General features: G+C 39.8%; 1 protein-coding gene across 1 annotated transcript in view; it reads left to right on the top strand.

The window, feature by feature from the left end:
• CHN2 (chimerin 2) overlaps positions 1-26951 on the top strand; it is a 161282-nt gene that overhangs the window by 88109 nt on the left and 46222 nt on the right. Inside the window, exons 4-6 of the mRNA XM_033053813.2 lie at positions 1619-1650; positions 4669-4782; positions 6447-6732. Coding sequence (XP_032909704.1) covers positions 1619-1650; positions 4669-4782; positions 6447-6732 — 432 coding nt within the window. The remainder of the gene's footprint in view (positions 1-1618; positions 1651-4668; positions 4783-6446; positions 6733-26951) is intronic.

The following is a 26951-nucleotide window of genomic DNA, read 5'->3' on the forward strand; positions in this document are numbered from 1 at the left end:
CTTGTACAGACTTTTGTTCATCTTGCGCTGTGTTGTAGCCCTAGTGACTGCAGGGTAGAAAGTCAGGCTGCTTCTCTTCAGTGCTTGGTGTGTGGAATCAAAAATGTGACAGTTATGCATTTGCTATTCAGAAAGAAAGAAGAAAAAAAAAAGAAGAAAGAAAAATAAAACCTTTGCCAATTTAAAGTTTTTATGAGCGAAATAATAAGAATTCACGAAAACAAGAACAAGAGCATTTGTTTCCAGTCAGGAAAATGGAGGGAAAGTCACTAAGTGGGTTTTAAGCTAAAGAATGAAACAGTCTTGAAACCGCAATTTGTCATATATGTGTTGGCAGTAATTCCACCGATATGGACACCCTCATTGAGATAATCTTCAATAATTTGGGGACTTTATGTGCGCCTTGGATGAAGTTCTGTCACTCTCCTGTCCGAAGGCTCTGCCTGGAGCTGCAGCCCGGCCAGATGACACTGCCGGAGGGAGCGGCTCTTTCTGCAGACGCGGGGGTGCGGATTCTCCTGAGCAGAGCTGCGGGCGTTCATAGATGATCCCAGGGCGCTAATGAATGATTCCCGGGCGTTAATGAATGAATGATGCCCCGGCGTTAATGAATGGTGCCGGACCGCGCTAATTGGGGCTGCAAGGCTGGGCGGGCGGCGCCCCCTGCCGGCCCCGCCGGGCATGGCACCGGGAATGGCACCGGGAGTGGCACCGGGAATGGCACCGGGAATCTTCCTCCTGACCTCCTGTGCATCGGGTCAGCCCCACAAAAGCTTGAGACCTCACGGCATGTGGGACTAGGTCTAAATAAATAAACCTCTGTTTTTTACAAGGATGTTAAACTTTTTTGTTTCAGTCAGTTGCCATATAAAGGCAAAAAAAATTATATAAAGGATATGCAAATGTCTGTAAGTACGTGTAGTACATATGTATATGGAAATATATTAAAATAAAAATAAATATATTTATAGAAATATATATAATATTTATACTATATATTATATTATATTATATTATATTATATTATATTATATTATATTATATTATATTATATTATATTATATTATATTATATTATATTATATTATATTATATTATGTAATATATTATATATATTACATAATTATATATATGTTATATATATGTAATATATATTAAAATGTCCATAATTATGTCTAGAACATATATATATGTATGTGTGTGTGTATATATATATATATATATATACACACGATGCATATGTAATATAAGTAAGAGATATGCAAAAGTATACAGAGGGTATATAACAAAAACAGTCTTGCTTTGTGTTATAAACACCAAATTTGCAAAACTGTCGTGAAATGTTGTTTGGTCATATTTCATACAGTTCTGTGTAGTACTGTTTTTTGACCACTGGTACATGTTTTCCCTCCCAGAAATATATAAATAAAATCACCTCTTCTGTTTTCATTTTTCTGTTCCTCTGTGTAGTCATGTTCCAGTCACAACTTTGAGTCTGCAGAATATTGTAGCTTAGATGGATGCAGTAGTCCTCCTTATTAATCAAGAGTAATTTATTGTTATGTAGTTTATTTTGAATTATGTTTTTAATGGTTCTTTTTCTTTCTTTCAAAATTTAGGTGGAGAACAGACCAAAGTATTATGGAAGAGAGTAAGTGTTTTTCTATTTTAAGTGTCTGTTGTGTATAACCAAAAGTTGTTACTCTAGATCTAAAAAAGAGAAGGCACAATGGAGGTCTAATAAAATATTTTATTTTACCTTTCACTTCAACTGGGAGCCAAATACAATGAAAGCCTAATAATATAGCTGTGTTACAGTCCATTGCTGCTGGTCACAATCCTTGGATTATGCTGTTGTGCAAGCCTGCATGTTTATTTTACTTCTCTCAGGAGAGTTTTGTGCAAAAAATATTGTCTGGAGTACTCCTTCCTTTTATTTTAGTTGTTGTTTAAACCTGCTAGTGTTTCTGCAGCAGCCTGGGAAGGGGAGAAGCAGCTTGTGTCTCTCACTGCCTTTTTGTGTATGTTCCATTCACCACCCTACTGAGTTGTGAAAATGTGTGCATACTGCTACTTGTGTAACTGCTGTTCTCCCTGATAAAGTTGTGGGGTCCAAAAGAAGAGATGCATTTTCCTGTGAAGGCAAACAACAAACCACTGGAGTGTAATTCCTTTGTTCTAGCAGTCTTCTTGCTGATAAATAGCCAGGAAGGGACTGGGCTGTGCATTAGCATGGGGATCTGGGCAGGTGAAGTTGAAAACTGCAGCAACCACCCAGCCTTGGCATTTGGCCTTTACCAGAGGAATATGCTGAGACCCCAGCCCTTATCACTGGCTGAGTTACCTAGATCCCATGTTCTATTTTTATTCCATCCCAGGCACACCATCTGTGTTTAATGATTCTTTTCTACCATCAGCAACATCAAAGAGCCAGTAACTTTGCCCCTAATTACTGAAGTTTCATTTTTTAAATATTGCCTTTGCCAATGGGGAATTCAGACCTAACCAACAGTGCTGAAGACAGCAGCTAGTTGAGTAACACGTCACACTTCCTACAGCAGGACTTGTAAAACCATTGCTGCAGTCTCTTATCCAGGAACGTGCCTGGGTTTGTAGAGCAGCAGGGCTGACAGGAACTGAAAGACGTCACCTTGGTGAACCTGTCCAGGCAAGATTACCTCAGTTATTACCATTCAGAAAGGAGATTTCAGAAGTACTGAGGTAGACCTATAAAAGCAATTGACTCAGTAGTCAGTAGTACTTGGAAAGAGAAACAGGAGTTTCTAGGGAAAGAAGCTGAAAAAGCCATAATTGCATTACAATATAAATCTGTAGCTGCATTTAAGTAGTGCACATATTCCTGGTCCCTCTCCACCATTTCCTCCTCCATCCTTTCCTCAAAGGTTATTGGAGAAGAGAAATTTCTGTGAGGGATGGAGCAAAGGGTTACAGCTCCTGTCAGGGGAGAACAGGTCCCCTCAGTGGTGCCCAAGAAGGGGACATGCACAGTGCCTTTTTCAAGTTCATTGCCAGAGGCAGCTGCAGCGGCCGAAAGCACCAGGATCTAAAAGGGTTTACAAGTGAGATTCTCAAATATGTGAAGGGTAAGGTCACAAGTGATCAGACACGATTGTGTCTAAAGCAGTGATGGATAGACAGGGATGAAAAATGAAAGAAATATGTCACTGCTTCCTGCACCCTTTCTGTAAGCATTTCTTGTTGGCTGCTGTCAGAAGCAGGCATTAGTTCAGGGGATCTTGTAGCACATACAAGCGCTTTTCATGCTCTTATAAAAATGTACTAAAAATATCCATAAGAAAGCCCAGATTACTCAGTGCTTACCACTCATGGTTAAAGAAATTTCACTGATGCCCCAGAATCACATCCAAGTGATTTCCTAAATTGATCACAGATATTTTGTCCTAATATCTAACCTAAAGCCTGCTGTATTTTATGGGGAATAGTTTGTGCTTATTGTTTTTGACTACAGTTATGATTTTACTGGTAAAATCATGTTTAAGTTATGTCATTTAGAGGATGTTTGTCCCCTACCTGTACAGAGAGAAAAGATTAATCAAGTCATATTACCTTTAACACGAAGTCACACTGGAAAGGTCATCCAAACCTAATATTTTCAACATGTATTAGTTGTGAAAAGACAACGTAAAGAGAATGGAACAATTGCATTTACATCCAATGTGTTTTTCTTCTCTTTCACTGCCAAGCCAGAGGCAGTGTTAGGAATGTGCCACTTCATATGTATTGTCAGAAAAGAAAAAATGCTGAAGGCCAGTAGATTTTAGTGCCGTTTTTTAGACAGCAGCAAAAATAGAAACTTTCAAAACCTCTGAAGGGACCCTCAGAGACTTATCAGCTAGCAAAATGCGCGTAGGAGTTAAAACTCAAACTGCTGTCAAGACTGAATTTGTACTTATGGAGAGATCACTGCTAAATATTGGTTTTCATAAGGTTAATTGTGCATCCTAGGCCCTCTTTCTTTCTTAAAATAGCAGTGACAAAAGAATCAGAGAAGTATTGCTTTTTTCCAACGCTGAATGAGGAGCTCCTTGACATGAAGAAAAGTGTTTTTCTCAAGACTTCTCTGTACCTTCTTCCACTTTAATATATGCACAATAGAATTCTGAATAATTGTTTCCATTTTTGTCTCTATTTTCCTTACAAATATGAGGAAGCAATGTAATATTCAAATAAAGCAAATTGATTATAAGACCTATGATTTTAATTATACTTAAATATTTATGCATATAAATACATATATTTTAATAACTACATATTAAAATGCAATAAATAAAACTTTTTAAAAGGAATTTTTGCCATTTTTCAATTCTGTTGTAAGGCCATGGAAAGGAAACAAGGAGAAGGGGCATAGACTAGTAAAAGAGAAAAGTTGTGAAAAGACAGGGCATTTATAGAAAATAATCTTTGGATGCAGTGGAGTTTATCCTGGCTGAGAGTGCATTTGCAGTGTAATTTTTGTGTCTATGCTGAACTTGTACAGGCTGAGTGACCATCCTACTCCTTGGATGCTACCCTGATGGCTTAGACCGTGGTGCTCGAGAGTGCTGAAGTTTTCAAATGCTTTCTGGGGTGGAGAAGGGTGTTTTTCTGGTTGGATTATTGTGCAAGTGACTGAAATATCTCCCCCTAGGTTTCACGGGATCATTTCTCGGGAGCAAGCAGATGAAATACTTGCTGGTGTAGAAGGAGCGTATATTCTTAGGGAAAGCCAGCGGCAACCCGGCTGCTACACCCTTGCTCTCAGGTAAGTGCTACTTTAACAGAGGCTTATAGTTCCAATGTAAATGTGCTTAATGGAGGGGATTATATTGGTCCCTTCAGAGTGGAGCCTGCCTCCACCATTACTTAATACACCATGTGATACCAGAGTGCTTTCACACCCTCTTGTCAGCAGTTTGACCATCACAGGACTGCAGCTACCCAGTCTCTTCCTTTTTCTGAAGCAGTGCCCATTTTCAGATTTTTAGGGTTTTTTTAACCTGGAGTGAAGTTTTGTAAAGATGGATATTCTCCTTCAAGACTCTATAAAAGATGTGTGTGAATACAAATCAGGAATGTGTCCCAGTAGAGAACACAGCCAACTTGTCCTCTGAGTTTAATGTTGTGTACAAACATCATTTTCTGTGATAGTACCCCCAAACAAAGCTGGAAAATCATGGCATCCAGAAGCTGAAAAGTGGCAGTTTTCTTCCCCAGTAGGAACTCAAGTTTTCTGTAGAAATACATTGTGAAGCATGGGATGCTGCTGCTCAAAGTAGTAAGAGTCTGCTGTTCAACTGAACGAAAAATTCAGTGATACCCCCAAGCTCCAAACTCACTGCCCCTCACAGGTGCCTTTCCTGGCTTAACTGTGTCATTCAAAACCTGCCCACTCAGGTCTTAAAGACACTGTATTAGCAACAAGAGGACAAGATATTCAGTTGGGTTTTGATGAAACAAACTCCTTGGCAATGTTTTGGAATTTTTATAGCATTATTATTCCTGTGAGATATACACAAACTAAAAGTCTGCATTTTTACCCTTCTGCTAGTAAGACAGTAGAAGAAAAATCCTTTGAGGAGTTATCCCAAGTAGCTGTGATACAGTGCTGAAATCATGCTTAGAATTTGTATTGATGTGCAGATGGTAAAGCTGGAAAAAAGCTGGTGAGTCATGCCAACTAAAAAGTGGTGTAAATTAAAACCAATTTGTGTCAGCTGAAAAAGAACAAGCAAAATTTTTTAGGGTTTTGGAGGAGATTTCAAAATGAATTAAAAAAATAAAGGGTAAGAATTACGGCAAAATGCCTATTGTTTTGATGAAACAACATGTTTTCTAAATCCATCTGCATAATTATCTGTAGGATCAAAAACTGAATTTAATTATAAATTTGGATTCTATATGAAAAATGTGGGCGAAAAATAAGAGGCTTAAACCATGTGATTTCAAGTCCCGAAAAAATTGCAAAGACATGCAGTTTTGATGCAATATAAGGACCATTTAACACAATATCGTATCTTTGAATGCTTTAATCAGTGATGGGATTCCAACCTCAGTGTTACAAACTGAATGTGCTACTACAGCACTTGGATTATTAAAGCACTTTAAAAATCCCAGTAGATTACACCTGCTGTAAACAGGGCTAGAGTTTTCCCACATAACTTTGGATATTTCATTGGGCCCTGAATTAGGAGCTTGGTCTCCTTGACTTACTGACAGAGCATGATTCACCCTCTTAGGATTCTGATTCCTTGGTAAATGTCCATCTCTTTGTTGACTGTAAATATGCCCATATGTGGTTAAGCATCCACTTTCTGCACCTCAAAAATGCTTCAGGATGGAAGAGCCTTCAACACAGCCTGAACTTTCTCTCTCTTTCTTCCTTCCCTCTGATTTTTTTTTGTTTGTTTTTTTTTCTGGTGTTTGCAGATTTGGTAATCAGACCTTAAACTACAGGTTGTTCTATGATGGGAAGCACTTCGTTGGGGAGAAAAGATTTGAATCAATCCATGATCTGGTTACAGATGGCTTGATAACATTGTATATAGAAACAAAGGCTTCAGAGTATATTTCCAAAATGACAACAAACCCCATATATGAGCACATTGGATATGCCACTTTGCTTAGAGAAAAAGTCTCCCGGAGGCTGAGCAGAACAAAAAATGAATCAAGAAAAGCAAGTGTAACAAGTGAAGAAAATACTCCAGTTGAAAAGGTAAGTAGACCATTTAAAATATTCTTAATTAATACCAGTCTTTCTATCAAACCTGAGAAGAAAAAAAGTTTTGTCAAAAGACCAATTTCTATTTTCCAGTGCTTTAAAAAGTATTGCTATCCTACTGCAAAGTTTACATCCTGTTAATATGACCTTGGCTCCCAACTAATATTTCACTGGAGCTTATGATGAAAACTTTCTAATAAGCACCCAATGCAAATGTCTTCACCCAGTAAATATATGGGTATATATCATTTGCCTTAAGAGTTGCATCTAAAATTGGTCACAGGTTATTTGTCCCTGTATATACTCAAGGATTATGAATCTGGTTCCCACTGACCCTTCACCACAGCTCAAGTTTGTTGTCTTTCAAAGCTCCTCTTCTCTGCCAAGCCTCTGGTGGATGGGTCTCAGATTGGGATATTGTGTGTTTTCTTTCCTTCTAATGGAAATTGGGCTGTTGTCTGTTTGCCTCCATTTCTTCTCGCTCTTCTCATTTGAAGTGGGCTTTGCTCAATCTCCTCTTATGCACTCATATCCCAGGGTGTTGTATGGACTAGGACTTACATGATGGTAAACTGATAAGCATGATTTTGTGCAGTTAGCAGCCATCTGAAGATGTAAAATTAGAAATTATTTTACATATGAGAAGCAGCCTTGTAAGCAGTGACATGTGGATATTTTCATTTCCCAGGTGGTATGGCAGCAAGAGCTGTCAAACAAAACTTTGAGTCTGGTCCTTGTGCTGAATTGACTTACTGACATTTGTTAAGCATACTTCTGTAGTGTGACTGTTGATTTTAGTGTTCAGTGTGCTGGCCAGCTAGTTTGGAACTAGAGCCAGGTTTTATTTGGAAAGCAGGGAGTGGATTTGCTGTCATATAGTCATGGCAATTATGAAAGAGATCCACTTTTTTATGTGTATGCCTGTGCCTCTAGGGCATTTCTAGCAGAATTATCTGTCAGGTTCAAATATCTGCTTTGGCTGATTATTTGCTGGTCAGTAATAATAATTGCTAGAGTAACTGACCTGACCCTCTATACCAAAATAATTCCATTGACAATGACACTTTTTAGGGAAGGCTTACTGATGCAGGGAAAACCTTTGGAAAATGGCACAAGTCTTCCATTCACATTTTATTTCAAAATTAATCCACTGGTGATGGTAGTTTTTGGTTCAGTTGAATGATATTCTAATATCTAAGAGGAGTAGATGCCATTGAGACATCCAATGTTTGTTCAGTTGATTCCTGTAATTGGACATTGGGTGATTTTGAATCCTGTAACAGGCATAAGAAAATTAGTTTTTACTTTATTTGAAGCACAATAGGAAGTAGACATAGTGCAGTGTGACAATTTTTTGGTGTAGGTGCGTCTGTGTAAGGGAATGGTCCAGAGGATGTTCTGGAACTGGATCATTACTGGGATGATTATAAATATTATTAATGCATGCAGTGTAATAAAGCAATCATGATTGAAAACCATGCTACATTCTCTAGGAAATCAGGAGAATTTGATTTGTACAAGGAAATACACAGTTTCAATTCAAAATTGTGTTTAGTTTTACTTACCATTTTAGCAGTTGAGGAGCAAGTCTTTTGTTATTCTCAAAGTGCTCTCAAAGGCTTCAGAGGGGTTTGCTCTTGTACTAAATATTCCATAACAGATTGTGTTTTCTGTTGTACTTGCACCTGTATGCCGTTCTTCAGGCTGGGCTGCTTTTATTAGGCATTGAAAAAACCTTTCTAGACCAAGAGAAGGCAAGCCATTGCTGAAGGGAGCCCAGCCTCTCTCCTTCACCACCACCATTTTACTGATGTACAACTTTGTGTAGTTACACAATACGTGACACTAGCAAACAGTTCCAGATTTAAACTGACTCAACCAGAAGAAAAAAATAAGTGAATTTTCTTCCACATCTGCTCCCTGATCCACCTCATATGAGTGGAAATGCGTCACAAGACTCTTCCCTTACAACAACTCAAAAAATTACTACACTGGCTTAATGTGAGAGGAGTGCTGCATTCTTACTTGCACATACCTGTGCTTGAAAATGTTTGGAGTTGATGTAATGCACTGGCAATAATGAAAACACACCTCTGGACCTCATTAATGATTGTATTAGGTCTTGTTTTGTATTGCTGCTGAATGAAATAAGTGTTTAGAGATTACAGTAATTTCACGATTATAAGATGCACCATTTTGACTAAAATTTTGGTCCAAACCCAAAGTGCGGCTTATAATCAGGTGCGGCTTATATACGGACAAAGAACAAAAAGTTGCTGTTTTAGTTTGGAGGACAGGTGTCTACTGAGAAAGGCAGGAGCTTCTCTTTGAAATGGAGAATGTAAACGCCCTCCCTCCAAATTATTATAATTTTGAAATCAAGGGGCTTTCAGGCAAAAATATGGGAAGTAGGAATAACAGTTCTTTACTAGGGAAATTAAAATAGAAATACAGTTCTACAAAGGAACAAACTCCAAACCCTGACAAAGTCAGAGCACAACTTGACACCCTGGCAGGGTGTTGGTAGCAGTTCGATTAAATGGTGGCTGCAGCCCTCTTGCAGTGACAGATGTGATTCAGTTGAAGCAGTGCTCCTGTACAAGGTGCAGTTTCCCTCTAAAGGTCCAGTGGTGATGTGGAGAAATCCGATTTTCCTCTGGAGTCCAGTGGAGAAAGGGGCTCCCTTAGTGTCCCAAAACCTCTGTTTTTATCTTGGTAAGAAATGTTGGGCTCTTCCCCCTGGCTGGAGCAACTTCCAATGGGATGAAGTAATTTACCAGTGACACAGTGGGACTCAATGGGCCATTAGCAGAAAATGACTCACTGGAGTAAGGATGGGTTGTGAAAAGATAAAGAACAATGCCCTGCCTGGTTTCAATGGATGGCCCATTAGCAGAATATCTGTCATTGAGATAAGGATCACTGCCCTCACCCTCAACAGATGGTGATAGAATAGATACCTTTTATCACATCCTGTATTGTAATGTGCTTATAATCAGGTGCGGCTTATGTATGGACAAAGAACAAAAAGTTGCTGGCACCTGGAAATGCGGCTTATACTCAGTGTGGCTTATAATTCTGAAATTACTGTATTTGTCTCTGAGGTGGTTCATAACGTGAAAGGCAGGTTCTACAAGGCCGACAAGGACTTGTGCTCATCTAGATTTCTCTACATGCAGTCAGGAGCAGCCTGCAAGGCTGGGCTCTGTGGCTGTGCTGTCGTGTAAAAATAGCTGGCTTCAGCTAAGCAACTACACTGTTGGCAACCCTCTCTGCCTTCCTCCCACAGAGGGGAACAGCAGAAGGAGGAATAGCAGCTGTTTCTAACATACTTTTCTTGCCAGGAGGAGTAGGAGCAATCACAACTCTAAGAGGAGTGGGGCTAAGTAGGCAAGGGGGTCTGCTCAGGCTGAAGACCTTATGTAGCAACTAAAGCCTTAATATTGATGATTAGAGCTCTCAGTGGGTTTCTCTACCAGTACCAGTAATTTTTCATCATCTTGTGCAAATTCATGTAAAAAAAAAAATATGAGATCAACTAAAATATTAGCAACTGAAAAAAAAGCTCTCAAAAGTCTATATGGTGAAGCCTACCATGGCAAATGCTCCTGGAGGAAGTCATGAGAGGTTTGGTGGCAGAGACTTAGGGGTCATCTTCCATTTTGTTACTCACAGTGGCCTCAGATAAAGTATGGGCTGGACTTGTGAATAAAATGGTGAATTATTGAGCATTTGTCTGCATTAACAAATGGGGATAAAACAGGATGATGGGAATTTCATGTAATCCTCTAAAATAGAAGAATATTATGGGGAAGTGGCAGTTTAGTCAGAGTTCTATCAGATGTTTTGCTTGAGGCTGGTATGTCTTGTACAGCATTTTAGACAAAGGCCATGGTTTGTCCACAAATCACAACCTTCACCCACTTCAGTAACTCAAATAAATTTCAGACCCCTAGAAATAATATAATGAATATTCAGTATGACATTTTTCTACAAAGTAAATTCTTTGATGAATGTGTGAAAAATCATTCATGTTTTTTTCCTCTGGCCAGCTGAACAGGTAAAATGTTAAAAAAATAATGTTATTGAGCTGTTTTGTTTGAAAGGGCTGGCTAGAGTGTTTTGGATGATCCAGAAATGATGGGGGGAAGCCATATATGCAGGACAGAAACTTCCATTATTTCTCAAGAGGAGGATGAGAATTCAGTGCTTTAAGGTTAAGTGCCAGTACTCTCCTAAGAAATTAGGCTCTTTACAAGTGAGATTTTGTTTCATACTGAAACTGATGCCCGAGTGTGAAAGTGCAGCTGAAGGCGTGGATCTCCTCAGTGGGGTTGTTAACACCATCCAGGGAGTCTGTTCATTCTGTCACCTCCTGCGTTTACAGTGGGGATTATTCAACGTCTCTGTCACTCCAGTGCCACCACGTCCATGGGTGGGTCAGGAGAGGGGGGGCCTCCAACACACAGGAGGCAGGAGGAGCCAGCACTCAGATGAGATGTCTCGGTACTGCCTGGGGTACTTGTCTATTCCCATAATGATAATTTCTTTGGGGTTGTAATTAGTGGAGTCATGCCCATTCCAGAAGGGGATGTGATTATTGGGCTGGATTAAGCTGTTGTTGTTCATGGGGGTTTTTTTATCCAACATTTTTTATATCAGGCCTAAGAAAACATTTATGCTCTGATATATGTTTCATCCAAAAGTTATTTCTGTCTGATTTTGAAGAGGTGCTTGATTTGTAGACACAAATTCTAAACTTTAGCCTGAGTAGTTTAACAAATCTTTCATCTGAAAGGAACAGCAATGATTTTTAGGAATTAAGTGTTGTGGGACAACAGCATGCTGCAGATTCTTTCTTAGCAGTGTAGGCAACTGTCTTTTTAACAGGATCCAGGTTCAACAAGGATTTTGGATAGAGAGAGAGTTTTTTGTACAAAGAAAATTTGATGATCACACGTTGTCTGTTTAGAGGTGTGATTTGAGCTTGGGCAAGTTGTGATTGCTTGGTTTATGTTTGCTCTACTTATGGAATGCTGTACTTGGGGCAAATGAACACATACTAGAGGATGTAGGGCAGGTAAGTACCTGGTACTGATGCAGCCTGTAATTAATTACCAGTAGTTCAAGTTAATGGTGAATGTAGGAGAAGTGTATCCTGCTGTGAGCAATTAATCCTCACATATAGGAGTGAAAAAAAATTGCAGTAATCTGTCAGTAAAATATGTAGTTCTGAAACATATGTTGCTATTGCATTTTCCTGCAAATGCTGCCCTTACTGAGCCAGCAGTCTTTGTGCCACAGAAAGGGAGAAAATAATACACCTTTCTAATCTTACCTCAGCAAGTGTAATTTGGAAAATATATTTGAAAATAATTAACTGAAAATAAATAATTGAAATGTTGGAAGTAAATACAAGCTGTAGTTTCCTGAATGCTCTGATCAGGTAAAAGCTGTCGCAGTTGCTGATGGAAAAGCCATCCTCTTGCACTTTCAATCCCACTCCTGTGACCTGCCCTGTGCACTACTGCAACCACCCCATGCCTTGGGTGAGGCCTGGATGCTGACACAGTGCCTTGTGTCAGACAAAGACTGTGTCCCACAGCTTGTTTCTTTGTTGAGCTGCTCTGGTGAGAAGAGCAGCCTGGAGTTAAAGAAAACCCTTGGCAGCATTTGAGCTTAAAATATTTGAAAAAAGAATGATCTTAATCTCTCTGAAAGAGGACAAACTGTTGGTAAGTGCAGTAAAGATTAAGGAAGGCTTTTTCCTGTGCCAGGTCTCTGCTTACTTGGGTCTCTCTGCTTACTTGGGTCCTGGCAAAACTCCCATCAACTTCTCTCCTAGTTGGATCTGGCTCAGTCAGTTCAAACATACCGGTTGTACATGAAATATGAGTTTGCTTGGAACCTGGGCAGGAGTGCTTGTTCTGCTCTCTGGCTGCAACTACATGCCAGAAGCAGCATGAAGCATTTAGCAGTGATGGTCTGTACAGAACAGTGCAGAGTTTGAGCTAAACCAAGAGCAAGCTCTTTGTGGAGACTTCAGTTAACAGTGCAGGAAACTCTGTTGCTGTTTGGTGTGGTAACATCTCTATCTGTTTTGGTGGAACTCATAATGAAACATTGAAGTGCAAATGACAGAGCCCACAGTTAACACCGCAGCTAGAACTAAAGAGCTGAAATGATTAGCATATTATGAAGTCTGGGAGACTGTAGATTTCCTTGGCAGAAAAACCCACACAAGTAATAGACAGATAAGAAAACTATTTCTATTAAGGCAAAGGTGACAGAAAAGGAAGAATAACTTTGCTAGAAGTTGATATTACTGTCCTCATTAGTCATGCTGCTCACACACAGTTTCTCATAGAAGAAAATGCAAGACTTCCAGGAAAGACTATTTTTAAACATCCCTTAACTGGAGATGTAATCTGGTTATGGAACTAAATTTTTAGGGGCACTGCTGTTTTTCTTACATCAAAATTGTACAAGAGGCAGTCAATTTTAGGACAACCTATGGTTTGTTTCAGTTTTTATAGCTATTTGACTCTTCTACATTGTTATTCACACCACATCCCTTTCTGAAGGCTTTTTAGCCTCATCTTACAACTTCATTTTTGTCTCTTCATTGAATTTTCTACAGGTACTGCTATTAGCCAACAGAAAGAAATCTTTTCAGTCTTTCATTTATTCATTATTCTTCCCATTCTGCAGCTCCTCTAAAGCTCTAACGATCCTATTACAGGTTGCTAGATAGTGTTTAATTCTCTGCTGGGATGTCTATCCAGATGTTGAGCATTTCCTTCCACAGGAGGGCTGCAGGGTACTGTGCTGCCCCAGCAGCAGATCCTGGGGTTAAGAAGGTAGTGAGCAGAAACATCTGTTCCTGCAGTCTCTGGGCTGGAAAGGCACTGATAATTTGATACAGTGTATTTTACATTGCCTTCAACTGCTTTCTTTCTGCAGCATGCTTGGTCAAAAAAAATTAAAATGCTCCGTTCTATGTGGATGTTAACAACCCACCATTGTCTTTTATTAGGGGTTACAGTCACACTCCTGTGTACATGGCCACAGAATTCACAAGAGACTTCTCCCTGGCAGTACTAATTTTTCCCAGAAGATTCTCAGACACCACACTGATAAAAAGCAACATAAATCCTGTAAACAAAGGTGGCCTTTATCTGCAGGGTTAAGTAATACATGCAGTGATAAAAGGTGTGTGGCATTTTTGCTGCTAGAAGCAACAAACTAATACATCAAAATGACTTTGGGAGTAATGAATTCCTTTCATCAGTCACTCAGGCTTGTCCTGCAAGAGTAGTATTCTACACACAGGTTACCACATGTATGTACTTAATTGTAGCGTGCCTTGACACGAGTACTTAACTACATAGCTGACTCTCTTCTTTAAATAACTGTTAGCAATTCAGGAGTGATTCCATCCAGAGTACTCTTTGGTGTTACAGCACAGCAAGGAGGAGTTTCTAATAACAAAGTAGGTCTAGCAGCATAGATATTTTAATAAATTTGTATTTCAAATGACAAACAGCATCATATCAAAAATATATTTGGGTGATTGTTTTCTTTTGCCCTTCAGTGTTGGCGTTCTTTTGTATTTTCTGGCTGTGTCTCTGCAGCTTTTTGTTTATTTAGTGCATCATAAATAAAAATAAGAAAGCTACCAATGTAAAATTGTGGAAAGTGTCTGTTTCAATTCCTTTCCTCTGGCTGTCTGTTTAGGCAGAGAAAAATGGACAGTGCTTTGTAGTTGGCTGTGGCTCTCCTAACTATTATCCAGTGCTTAGCCCGATCAAACAAGGATTTTTGAAAGGAATAATTTTTATCAATTATAACAGTAGTGAAAATTGAGGGAATCAAGAGAAAGGGAGGTTCCATAGCAAAGTATTTGCTTACATTGCTTCCCTGAACTGTTAACATCTCTCCAGGTTCCTGGTTTATGTTGTGTTATTACCGTGAGCTTAGAATTCATGATTTTTGCCTTAAGCAGAATAAGTGATAAGATTATACCTGAAGAGAGCTTGTAAATTGGAGACAATACTGATTTGCACAAATGACATGATGCAATGGGTATAATCTGATCCAAATGCTACTGGATTAAGGGGAAGACCCCCAAGGATTTTACTGAGTCTTGGAGCAGTTCAGGGCATTGCTAAGCATATGGAGCAAGGATAAATATCAAGTTTTTTACCACCATAATGTTTTCCAATCCAGTGTTTTTGAAAGACAGCCAAATGGAAGCAATGTAACCATCACAACCAGGTTGGAATTTTCTCAGATGAGAGAATTTCAGCTTGGTACTAAAAATTATGCAATACACCAGAAGTGCTTATAGTACTCCTAAGTCAAATGCTGCTTGTCTCTTCAAGTACTGTACAGTGTTCATAAATTAATCCTTTTCTCTTGGGTGTGTTCCTGTTATGATCTTATTAATAATTCTACTCAAGCTAAATGTTTGTGCATAAAAACCATGCTTAGTTTGATGTGCTAAAATAAAATCTTATGTAGGGGTATGTTATCTTGGCTTTTATACTCTTTACACAGTTTGATGGCATTAAATTCATATAAACAAACTTCTGCAGGGATTGGGATGGAGCCTTCAGCATAAACATTTCATTTGTCTAGCCACTGGAACATGAGAAGGCATTTTTTTAAGTAAAAATCCACACTTGATTATCTTGAGACAGTGTAGGAATAGGCACTAAAATTTTACAAGCACCTTTAAACTGCCATGTTTTGAAATTGGAAGACAAGTGTTCAACTTGTTAAATATAAGATAGAGATTAATTTCTGGTAGTGAAGGACTTGAAATTAGTGTAAAAAAAAAAGACAGTATTTAAGTTGTGGCTAGTAATTTCCCTTTATATTTTGATTAGAAAATAAGTATTTTAAGTGATGTGCATGTATAGGTCATGCACTGGCTTGGCTAATTATAAGGAAAAAAATCACCTGTCCTTTGTGTTTGTGCTGAATATGACAAGAAATGATAGGACTGAAATACAGTGATGTGCATTTCAGTTTGGCTATTAAGGGAGAAAAGAAAGAATAATGAAATGCTGGGCTAGAGTGCCTGAGGGGGTGACAAAATCTCCCTCATCAGAAGGCATAGAAACATATTAGAAAACATCTGGCAAAAATGGCACAGATAGCATGGATACCTGAGGCAGGCAGAAAAACATCTCACAGTACCTTCTAGTCCTATTTGTCTGCGGTTTTCTGTGTCTGAAAATATATTATCTTGGTTCTGATTCATCTTGGCTAGATGAAGACAATGTACTAAAGTAGCTAAGGACTGGTTATTTGATTCCTCCCCCTGGGAGAAGGGAACATTCAACCTTCAGCTCAGCATTGGCACTGCACTAGTGAGGCATAAACTGCAGCCGCAATCCTGGTGTCCAAGGCTTTTTTCATCTGGTCTCTCACCACAGACAGGCAGGTTAGCAGCCTGCATGCACATCCTGCAGCTGGGATACTGGGAATCCAGGTGCAGGCTGAGTCAGCAGCAGACCCAGTTAACAAATTAATAATTAACAGTCTCAGTTGATAGAGCTTGATGGCTCTGCCAGGCAGGAGAAGGCAGCAGCCTGGGCAGGAGGACAGCTGGTAGTGGCCACAGTGAGGCATGTGCTGTTGACTGTTCTCAGCTGAGGCTGGACTACAAGGTTTGGCAACCAGTTGCAAAAAACTGCTCATATTTGGAAAAGAGGATGCTGTGGAGTGACAAGTACAAATGGTAACAGTGGGCTTTTCCTTTTAATGCATTCTCAGCCCTGGAGATCAGTGGGACTGCGCACAGTCATCAGCGTGAGTTACAAAGAAGGAATGCTGCCAGTTAGACTTGATTGCCTTTTTGATAGATTTACGAAAGTACTGAGTGAAAAGAGTGCAGCAGATGCAGAATAATTGGATTTTTAGTAAAATAGTGCAATCTCTCATGAAACTGCACTCTTGACATTAATTCAGATTTGGTTGGCTCACGAACATGGTTACACGGACCAAAAATAGGTAGAGGAATTTCAAGCAAAGAATAGAGATAGACAACAACTTGATGAGCTAGGGGAAAGTGGTTGATGAAGTACTGCAGGAACAGGAGATCTAAGATTTTTATTGATCTGGAAAAAGTGCAAACAAGACCAAAAACTCAGGACAGTTTGTGCTATGATGTCAGTCACTATAGGAGTTTAATCCCTAGGAACATAATGACAGTCCATGACAGAAGCACCAAGAGCATCTCAATTAGAATTTTTAAGAGGAGAATTTGGCAGTTTTTAAGTGCATAGAAAGGAACCAAGCCACATGTGGGCAGCAGCTCTTCTTTGGGGAGGATTATTTGCATTTAAGCCAGGTGTGTCACTATTAAGCAGGGGCTGGAGGTGACAAACGTGGAGATTGCCATAGCTTCAACAGAAATTGTCTTCACGGCTTTTGAAGATGTTATACTTTGAAAGCATCTTTCCCTGATTTTCTGCTGGTTCCATCCATCAAAGCAGTACCTAGAGCTTTGGTGACTCATCCACTTTTGGCAAACTGTAAGCTAGAAATTGTACTTCACCTTCACAGAATAATTCTGCCCAGTACCTTTAGGCAGGGAGATGTGGGAAGTCTGTGCCAGATGCCATTTGGCTGGAAGTACAAGGCGGCTTTTCTGAAGTCTGTCTGGCTTGTTTGGGACCTTGACAGCAGGGATGACCCTCTGAGGTCAGTTTTCAGTGCCTTCTGCATTGCTCATGGCAGTCTGAGCTGTAGGCTCCTCAAAAAAGAGAAGGATGAGCTGGGAGTGTAGCTTGTCAGAGTTTCTCGGGAGCAAAACAGAAGTTGAGACAGGGCTTTTTGTGGGGCAGGGGAAAAATCTGGAGAAGGAGTTTCCAGGATAACACTGCCAAGACTCTATAAACCTAGACTTGCAGGGAACAGCTTGGGAGGAATCAATCAAGATGATTTATGAATGAAATTGTCACAATTAAACACTAGGTGGCATGTTTACTTAAGAGTTTCTGGGGACTGAATTAGGGTATCTTACACTGCTGACACCCATTTGTGCTTGTGCAATGAGTGGTTTCATGGCAACATGACCACCCGATGCCTTTTTTTGACAACAAGCATTCATCTTGTTCTTAAAAAATGTGGCACAACAACACCATTGCTTACTTCAGCCTTAGAGTTAGTCTTTAGCTTCTCAAAGTCACTTTTGTTTTAAAACAGATTGTGAAATGCCGTGCTGTAAGGCATAGGTGTGTGCATGGAGATGGTCCTGCTGGAGGGCCCAGTCTCAGAGGATTTATGTGAATAGGGACAGGGGTTAATATGCAAAGACATCATATGGTTTACTTGTTTTACTTCTCTGAAAATCTAATGTGGGAATATATAATGTATATATAATGATAGACAGATAAATAGGTAGATAGATAGATAGATAGATAGATAGATAGATAGATAGATAGAGATATATAATTAAAAAATCAAATGAAGAAAACATTTATTCTTATGTGAATGAAAAGCACAGCTTTTGATTTCAGAACTGGGATTTTAAAGTAATGGCATCCAATACTTATTGGCAGAAAATATGCTTTTGTTCTGCACGTCCGTGCGGCACGTTTTACTTCAACCAGGCTGCAGTTTTAATGTATGCTGTTGCTTCTCTATTGGTGAAAGAATAAATGCAGCCATCTTCTGTTGTGTGAAAAAATCCTTTTCACACAGTTCATCCTTGAGAAAAGCCAGGGCAACAGTCATTACCAGGGCAGAGCACTTAGCCTCTAACAAAAAAATACTGCTCAGTGTGTCTGCTCTAAGTTGACAAATAGATCCTTTGGACTAACTGCAGATAATGTGAAGATAAACTTTGTTCATACAGGAGATTCCCATATTGCTGATTGCACAGGTTTTTGCAGCTCTCCCTGGGAGGGAGTTAGAGGTGCTCCACCAGCCAAAATTCTGGGATGCATCCTGTTGTCTGTCAGTCTGCTCTGCCATAACTCAGGTATGGACCTGAGTTGACAGAATTGGTTTTAGCTGTAGAGTGTGAGCTCGTGCAAACAAGGTTGACCATATGAAAAGGGAGCTAAGTATATAGGGATGTGCTCATTATGCCAGTGCTGAGGAGTGTGGAAAATAGACTTTGCCATAGGAACAAGGTTATGGGGATAGATTAACTTGCCTTGCTTAACACTAGGTGTGCCCCAGACACGCCTGGTGTTGGAATTAGGTGATCTTTAAGTCCCCTCCAACCCAAGCCATTCTATGATTCGGGGATTCTATGATTTAACAGTTTGCATTAGGACATCAAAACTGTGTCCAAAGCATCTGTGCTCTGGCAGCAGGAGAGTCTTTGTGGTTTGTACCACAAAGATGAATTTATGCCTGTTTCCATTTTCAGTAGTTCTGGTGCCCATATTCTGTAAAGGGTTTTATGTCTGTTATTTTTGCAGGCCTCAGGAAAATTCTAATAGAGCAGCATGTAGTTTGGACAGTGAGCAGCTGTCCTGCATGTCCATGGCTGGATCCCTGATTGTTGCCAGGCTGCATTCATAAATTTGTGGTGGTTTGCAACCAGAGTGCATAGAGAGACACCTGGGAAGCTGTTTCAAATACATAAATTCTCTTTCTTTATATATTATAGGAAGTAGAGGAAAAGTATTTTTCCTATATTTCTGTCTTCCCCTTCCTTTGACTTGATCAATCCAATCAGTGGACTTTCCTAAATCCATCTGGTCTAATAATGCATCGCCGAAATTGAAGCCAAGTGAATTTGCAGACAGAGCTTGAGACACTTTCAGAATGGTTGAAATTGAAGTATACTCTCAGAGATTGGACTAAAGAAAGTGATTTCAGGGTTGCTATTCACCTGATTTGGTTTCTCATAGATCTCAAAGCACCAGGAATTAAGAGAAAACTCTGGATTGTGGTTTCTTTGTGGGCTGGCAGAATTCCAGTTGAAGAGAGCCAAGTCATCATGTGATATAACTTGGTTTTTATGAGACACTGCTTTCAATGCAGGATTCATATAACTTCCACATGATACTCTGTAGGGAATTTTTCCATGTGTGTTTTTTTAATGAACTCTCAATTCCATGGCTTGTTTCTTTCTCCGTGTATGAGCAGTGTGCAAACTCTGTATCATCCACCTATAGACACTGAATTTCATGAGAAAATACAAAACTTTCTCTGATTTCCTTTGTTCTACTTCTCACTAAATTTGACCTTGCAGATATAATAAAGAAAAGGTAGCTAGGGTGCCTGTAGCATTTTCTTTCTTTGTAGGTCACAGTGTATGCTCTCCAACACAGGTGTGGTGCTGAAATGAGAGCTAGCCTGCGTATCCATGGGTCAAGGCACATTGCTGTCCCATTAGAGCTGCCCAGGACTAGAGATGTGGATCACTGTGTTGTGATACTTATCTCCAGGCCCAAGTGACTTGGGGCTGTGCTGAGCCAGACTCCTGAGCAAGCACAGCCTGAGCTGTCTATGGAGTAATAAATATTCGTATCGACTCAGAAGAACCCTCTGGTTCTAGTGAATGGGAGTGGGCAGCTCGATTCTTCTGCAAGCTGTATTTTAGGTAGAAGATTAAATAAAGGCACAGTAGCTGAAACATTAATGCTTTTCCAGTTTATTGCCTATTTTCCTTTTAAAACATGAGTACAAGTACCTGAATAAGGGTAAGAATCATGACACTAATTAGAAAGAGGAGATTAAAAATTTCAGCCATCAGCAGCCTTTCTGACTGTATGTAAATTGGTTTAACAACTGTGGAGGTTTGCACTCTAACACCACCACCTACTTCTATCTTGTCAGGTGCTGCTAAGAATAATTTAGCATTTTGAATAATTGCGTGTTTAAAGATGTGTGCAGGAATGCAGAGAAAGTCCTTGAATATTTAATATTCCAGTAAACAAATGAAAAAAGAAGTCAATTCAGTTTTTGATAGCACTTCCAATCTAATATAGCATTAGCAGAGACAATCGAGAAAAGAATGCATTCCTATAAATTCTTTGTATTTTTTCCTTCTGTAAAAATTTAGCTGATAAATTTGTGCATAGAAAATAAGTCTTGATATTGTCAGCTTCATATGACTTTAGAAAACACAAGTTCTGCATCATCCTCAAGGAAAAAATCCAATACAGTAAAATTTGATAACAGTATAACTGAGTATTTATTGCAACAGGGAAGATGTATTTTTCACAAGTCCTAAAAAAGAGCCAGGGGAGTGGGAGGATGTGGGAAGAATTGTTTGTATCCCTGAAAAAGAGAAATTGGCAAATAGGAAATAGTTCTAGAATAGCTCATGTGGTACGATGGAGCATTTTGGATTAGCCATGCACCACAGATAATACTAGTTTATAATTTTAATATTGTTGTTCCATTCACAATTCACTGTATTCCAAGATGCTATCCATGCCCTTTTGGGGTATAATTACATTTTTCACTTGATCTGTAATTTAGTAGCTGGAACAAGAAGACAAAAGGTTATTTGGAATCAGACCTGACAGCCAGGAGGCTGAAGTGCTGACATTAGTCTGCCTTTGACAGGTCTATGCCTCATGTTTTGTCTATGCATGTATTTGTGATAGATTTAAAAAGTAAGAAACTTAGTAAAAAGGATTCTCGGCCCACATACAGGTGCAGAAAAAATGCACAGTAATGAGCATTGAACTGTCTGTTTTATTTTCAGCAGGATGTCTTTTTGGGGGGAGGTGCTGGAGGGTTTTTTTGGCTTACTTTCCCTGAACCTGGTGAAAGTAACTGTCCCACAGAGCATCAGAGAATGCTTTTCTCCTTCCATTAGCAGTGCACATTCTGTTGAACTTGAATCCATATTACTGAGCTGGTTTTCTACTTTGCCATTTTTACACAATTGGTCCATCGGTGGACCTCTGTACCAAAAACCTGTTGTGTTGGTGTGATTGGCATTTGCTAGCCAAATAATGGGAAGTTCTCCACTATCTGCCCTTCTCCTCTGTATGTAGACATTAACTGATGTCTCTATCTCAGCAGTTGGTGAGATCCCTCCTCAGGGCTTCCACTAAGACCTTATCTCCACTGCTATTGCACAAGAGACTTCACATGTGGACACTTTTTCTTGGATTCCCAGGAAGGAAAGCAGGAAAGCAAAACTGCACAAATAGTGGCTTTAGGGCAGAAGTGCAGACCTGTCTTGTTCAAGAGTGATGTGTCAGTGGCTGTGGTAATTAGGGTTGTTTTGTAAATATGGTCTCATGATGGTTTATTTGGAATAGTAATATTGACGCACAAGGTGTTTTGTATACCTAACAGCTCACAGAAGTCAGTCTGTAGAGGAGGGCGTGGATGTTAAGGAGACACACGTGTGCTAGTGGAACTGTCACTGAAGGTCAGGGTTGTACCCAAGCACGTCTCCAAGACAAGCCAAGACCAAGCCTATTTTGGCATTGTAGTCAGGGCCAGTGAGGTGTTGCTGCCAAAGACTATGATAAATCCCAACAGAATAAGTACAACCTCCAGCAGATTTTCTTTTAATTAAACATCTCTTTATTGATCTCAGTGGCAAACACAGAAAAGACAGCTATTGTGAAGAAACTGCAGAGCCATGAGAGATAGAAACAATAGCAGAAGTGACATAAAAGGCTTTGAAAAAATTGCTTACTGTTCTCAGTCATCAGCCTTTTTCCTTCAATGTTATTCTGTGGCACAAGGCCAAAGTCAAAACATTTTGCCTTAATTACACTTGTATAGATGTCTTGATAGTACAAACTTCTGGATCTAAAAACGGCAGAATTTTTAATACATCTCTGTAGGTAAGCATAAAACCAATACAGAAGAGATAGTGCTGCAGATTTCATCAGATTTAGTTGCCAAAGCCTGAATTTCCAAATTCCGCTGACTTTAATAAATCTTCCCTCAGATGTGTAGACATGCATGTGATTTGCATCTAAACACAGCAGCACAGGGATGTGGTGAGCCTTTGGCTGTGGACAGTGAGATGGGAGCAAAGGTTTCAATGCAGCAGCTTTTGGCTCTTAGCTCATCCCTTGGTCCAACAGGTCCCACCACCTCAGAGTTTTGCAGCTCTGAGTAAAATTTCACTTTGTGTGCTTAGGAGACACTTATTAAATAGTGTGTTCTTTTTCCAATTAATCATTTTTCAGCTTCCCCATCTGTGACTTTGCTGAGGCCTCATGGGTGTATCTCTGGTAATGGTGCTTTGAGCTTTACCTTCCTTAGCTTTGGGCCCTTCTGTTTGGTCTAATTACTTGCTTTTACAGGACTTTACTTTTTTCTTCTCAAAATCAAGCTTGAGAACTTCTGGTGGTGTAATAAAGGAGTCCAGGGGACTTGTTCTGATACATGAGACTGTCCAAGCCAGAAGCTGGGAAGAGTGATTTTGAAATACAGTCTCTAAAAAGTTAAAACCATGGATGTGGTTAGATTCCATGTTGAAGGACACACTTCAAAACAAGGAGTGATTGTTGAATCTAAAGATGTGGTCTGTATATGTCCCACAGCAGTAATCAATTTTTTCTCTGTTTTGTATTTTGTTTAAAATACAAGTGCTGGGCTGTCACTTCAGAAGAAATTCTGCTGCTCTGTTTGGAGGGATAGGCAATAAAATTGAGCATTGTCTTCCAGTACAGCAGTCACCTCGAGCTATGCTTCAGCCTCTTCCAGCAGGCAAGGGGGACAGGAGAGGCAGTGCCTGGTAACTGCACTGTCTGCACTCCTGAGCTGATGGGCAGCAGGAATATGAAACCACTGGGTTTTTAGAAAGCCCCATGTGCCACCTGCTGCAAAGAGTCACCACCAGTTTACCCCAGGATACGAGACACTGAGTTACTGCCACTGCCACCCTTCAGTGAAGGGGAAACTCCAGCAGCAGGCCACTGCTGGGAGTTAGAAGAAGAAATTCAGGCGTCTGGACCCTGGGAAGAGGCAGCACCAAGGTCTGATGTACTGTCCCATCCTTTGCTTCTCTGTGGGATGTCCAAATTTGATAAATATCATGGCTGTGTTGTGGTGTCTGTCCTAATCCCACAGAAGGAAGAGTGTAGCACCAGATTTTATTTATACCTCTTCCCACTGGGTATTTGCAAATCCTTCCCACTGTTTGGATACTAGCCTGAAGATCAGCCTCAGTCTCTCTTTAGCAACATGAATTTCTTAAAAAGAGTAAAATGACAAATAATTTTGCACAATGGGGCTTGAGGTTTATCCAGATTCTGTTGCAAATAAAAACACGTGCTAAAAATGTGACTTCCTGTTGCTGCTACTAAGGAACAGAGCAGTAGCAATTTCTTCTGACAAGTGACATCACTTTCAGAGAAGCAATGAGAAAAAACATCAAAAATATGAAATAAATATCTGTGTGGGCAGATCTTTGTGTCTCTTGGCTTCCCTTTTTTGTTTAAACAACATATACACATTTCTAAACAAACTCTCAAGGATCAAAGATGGGAATTTTTGAGGGACATACAGAAATTGCTTTCTTATCTGTCTTTAGTCTTAAGTGACATTGAAGACACAGCAACAAGTGGAAAGAAGTCTTCCAAATTCAGGACAAAATGGCCATGTATTACAGACATATATTTAATATATAGTAAAGGCTTGGATCCAGCTAAGCCACAGTATTGATTTTTAGGAGCAACCTTTTAAAATACCCAGGGATTGGGATAAATGTTGTGCTTACCATAATTTAAAGGAAGAAGATTATTAAAAAGTAAAACTAATTCTTTTTTGCCCCAAATGGATACCATAACTATTATGTAGATGTTAAATACGACTAACACATGAATATGAAAATTATGTAAAGCAAAAGAAGTTCCAGATTAAGAAACTATTGGATCTGGTTCTTCAACAGTTTAAATCAGCTTGAGGCTGGTGAAGGTCTGCCTGCCAAAAACAGGCATTGAAGAATACACATACTTTTTCTAACAATAAATTTTAAGCAATTCTATGTACATAATATTTTTTCTCCTAGAAAAACAACACTTTTTTTTTAGTGTGTGCTCATGTACACAAATAGATAAAAAGTGTTGGAGCTTTTTTAACTTCTTCAAGGTCAACCAGGCTGGTTGTGGGAACCCCTCATTGGGAAGTATTTTCATATCTGACATTAAGTGTGTGACAATCTCAGCTTTTTCCTTATTAACTAATTAAAGAAATTAATGGACATCACAGTGTGTTGGTCAAAGCAGGATTAATCAGAGCAACATCAGGACAGACACTCTCTGTAAGGCTGCTCAAGCCCTTGCTGACTTGTTTCAGAAGTCAGAGTGGAAATGAGGGCTCCTCTGAGACTCTAGGGAGAAGGATGCCCAGGAAAGGTGCGTGAAAGACTTTTTAACCCAGTAGATGACTTGGTCTCCTTCCCTGAAGCTGATGCTTATCAGGAGGCATGGTCTTTTATGTGGAGCATTTTTAGAAGAAGGGCATGGAAGGGAAAGGAGAAACACCACTGACAGCAGGGGGATCCAGACTGGAAAAAAGGCAATTCGGATCTGCTCCATGAAAAAAACCTAAATATGCCTGTTCTTTGGGAGCAGAAAAGATCAGACTGACTGAGAATATAGCCTGCTTTGTGCTTCTCCTCAGCCTTTTACATTTCATGCCAGCAAACAAACATGTTGAGCCTCAACATTTTAGACCTCAGACTGGAATTCTATGTTGAGATTCTGCCTGCAAAGTTCTCAGGTGTTGCTCTGAATAATCTTGCAAGAAATGACAATTTTCACCCCAGTCAGCTGTGACAAAGTGCAGCAAAGGTTGCAAATTCAATTGCTACATAAAATTGTCTCTCAGAAGCATCCCCCAGAAGGAATTTTGCCTTAACACTCTAATAATTTAAGGAGTGAAATCTTGGTGAAAACATCACATGAGAAACCAACAGACTTGTCTGCAATCTGATGCACTGAAATGTCTCCCCCCACGCTTACCTTGTGGTTTTCCCTTCAATCATTTTCATTTCCCTTATTTGAGCTATCATCCTAAAAACCACTTCATGCCACCTTTAGTTTTCCTCATTATTTCCCTTCTTGCCTTCCCAGGACAAGAAAAAGTCTTTCTTTTGGCTTTTTCCCACTTTATGCTTCAGAAACCCTAACACAGATACCCTGGTTTCTGCCTATGGAGCACCGGCGCAGCAGAGGAAAACTGTCACCTTCTGCCACAGCACAGAAGATGCAAGAAGAACCAGCAGCAAAGGGGTTAAAGGGAGCCCCATTGCAAAGATATGCAATGCCTTGAAATTTTAAACACTAAAATCTATTAATACATAAAAGAATAAATATCTACAGTTCCAGATATTTCTGGTTGACACAAAACACTTGGAGCCACTTATAAAAGTTGTTTGGTTTTTGTTTTGGTTTGGTTTTTTTTTTATTTGTGAGCATTGGAATTGCCTGGGTTCCCTGTTTGTGCTCTCTCTTTCTGCACACTGTACTCCCACTTCAGCAAGCCCAGCCATCCCTCCAGACCTTTCACACATCCACCCCTCACCTCCATTCTTCCTTCCTCTACCCTCTTCTCCCCTTATTTCCTTTTCATCTCAGCACCTGCAAAGGAGGCAGAAGGCATTGCTGCCAGGCTGGCCAGGAGGGAGCACAAGCAACTCAGACCACATCTCTCACCTTAATCAAGCTGTCAAGTTTCATGATGCTCAGACTGTTGCTCCATCAATTTCAGCTAAAATCAGTCAGTTGGTTCAAAAGATAGTCAGGGCAAGTGGCAGAAGAGATTGGCATACACAGCAATCACATTTCTAAGGCAGCCTGGGTAATTTGAAGCTGATATTACTTTTTATTTTTAATAATATTTTTAAGGTCCGTAGATACAGTTTCCAGGAATATTTTTTACCTTTCTGAAAGTGTAAGCGTAGTGATAAGGTATTCCGCTGCCTTTTGTTCTACCCTGTCTTTGTAAACATACTTCTATCTGCAAAATGCATGGCTGCAGGGGCCCCACTGGTTTCAACCTGTGCCACACAGTCTGCTTCTGGGTGTTTGTGACTTGCCAACTTATTATATTTCACGGATTGGCTTCAGGTGGCTTAAAAAAAAACCAGAATTTTGCTTTTCCCTGAATACCACAGGTGTACCTGACCACAGTTTTCACTGCTTGATAGCTGCTGGAAGAAAATGTGTCTGTGAGTGAGCTGGGCACTTCACCAAAAGTCTGAGACCTGCTCATTTGAAATTGTGAGGAGACTAAGTCCTTCGTCTTCAAATAGT

The sequence above is a fragment of the Catharus ustulatus genome, chromosome 1 (assembly GCF_009819885.2).
Source record: "Catharus ustulatus isolate bCatUst1 chromosome 1, bCatUst1.pri.v2, whole genome shotgun sequence".
Taxonomy (NCBI): domain Eukaryota; kingdom Metazoa; phylum Chordata; class Aves; order Passeriformes; family Turdidae; genus Catharus; species Catharus ustulatus.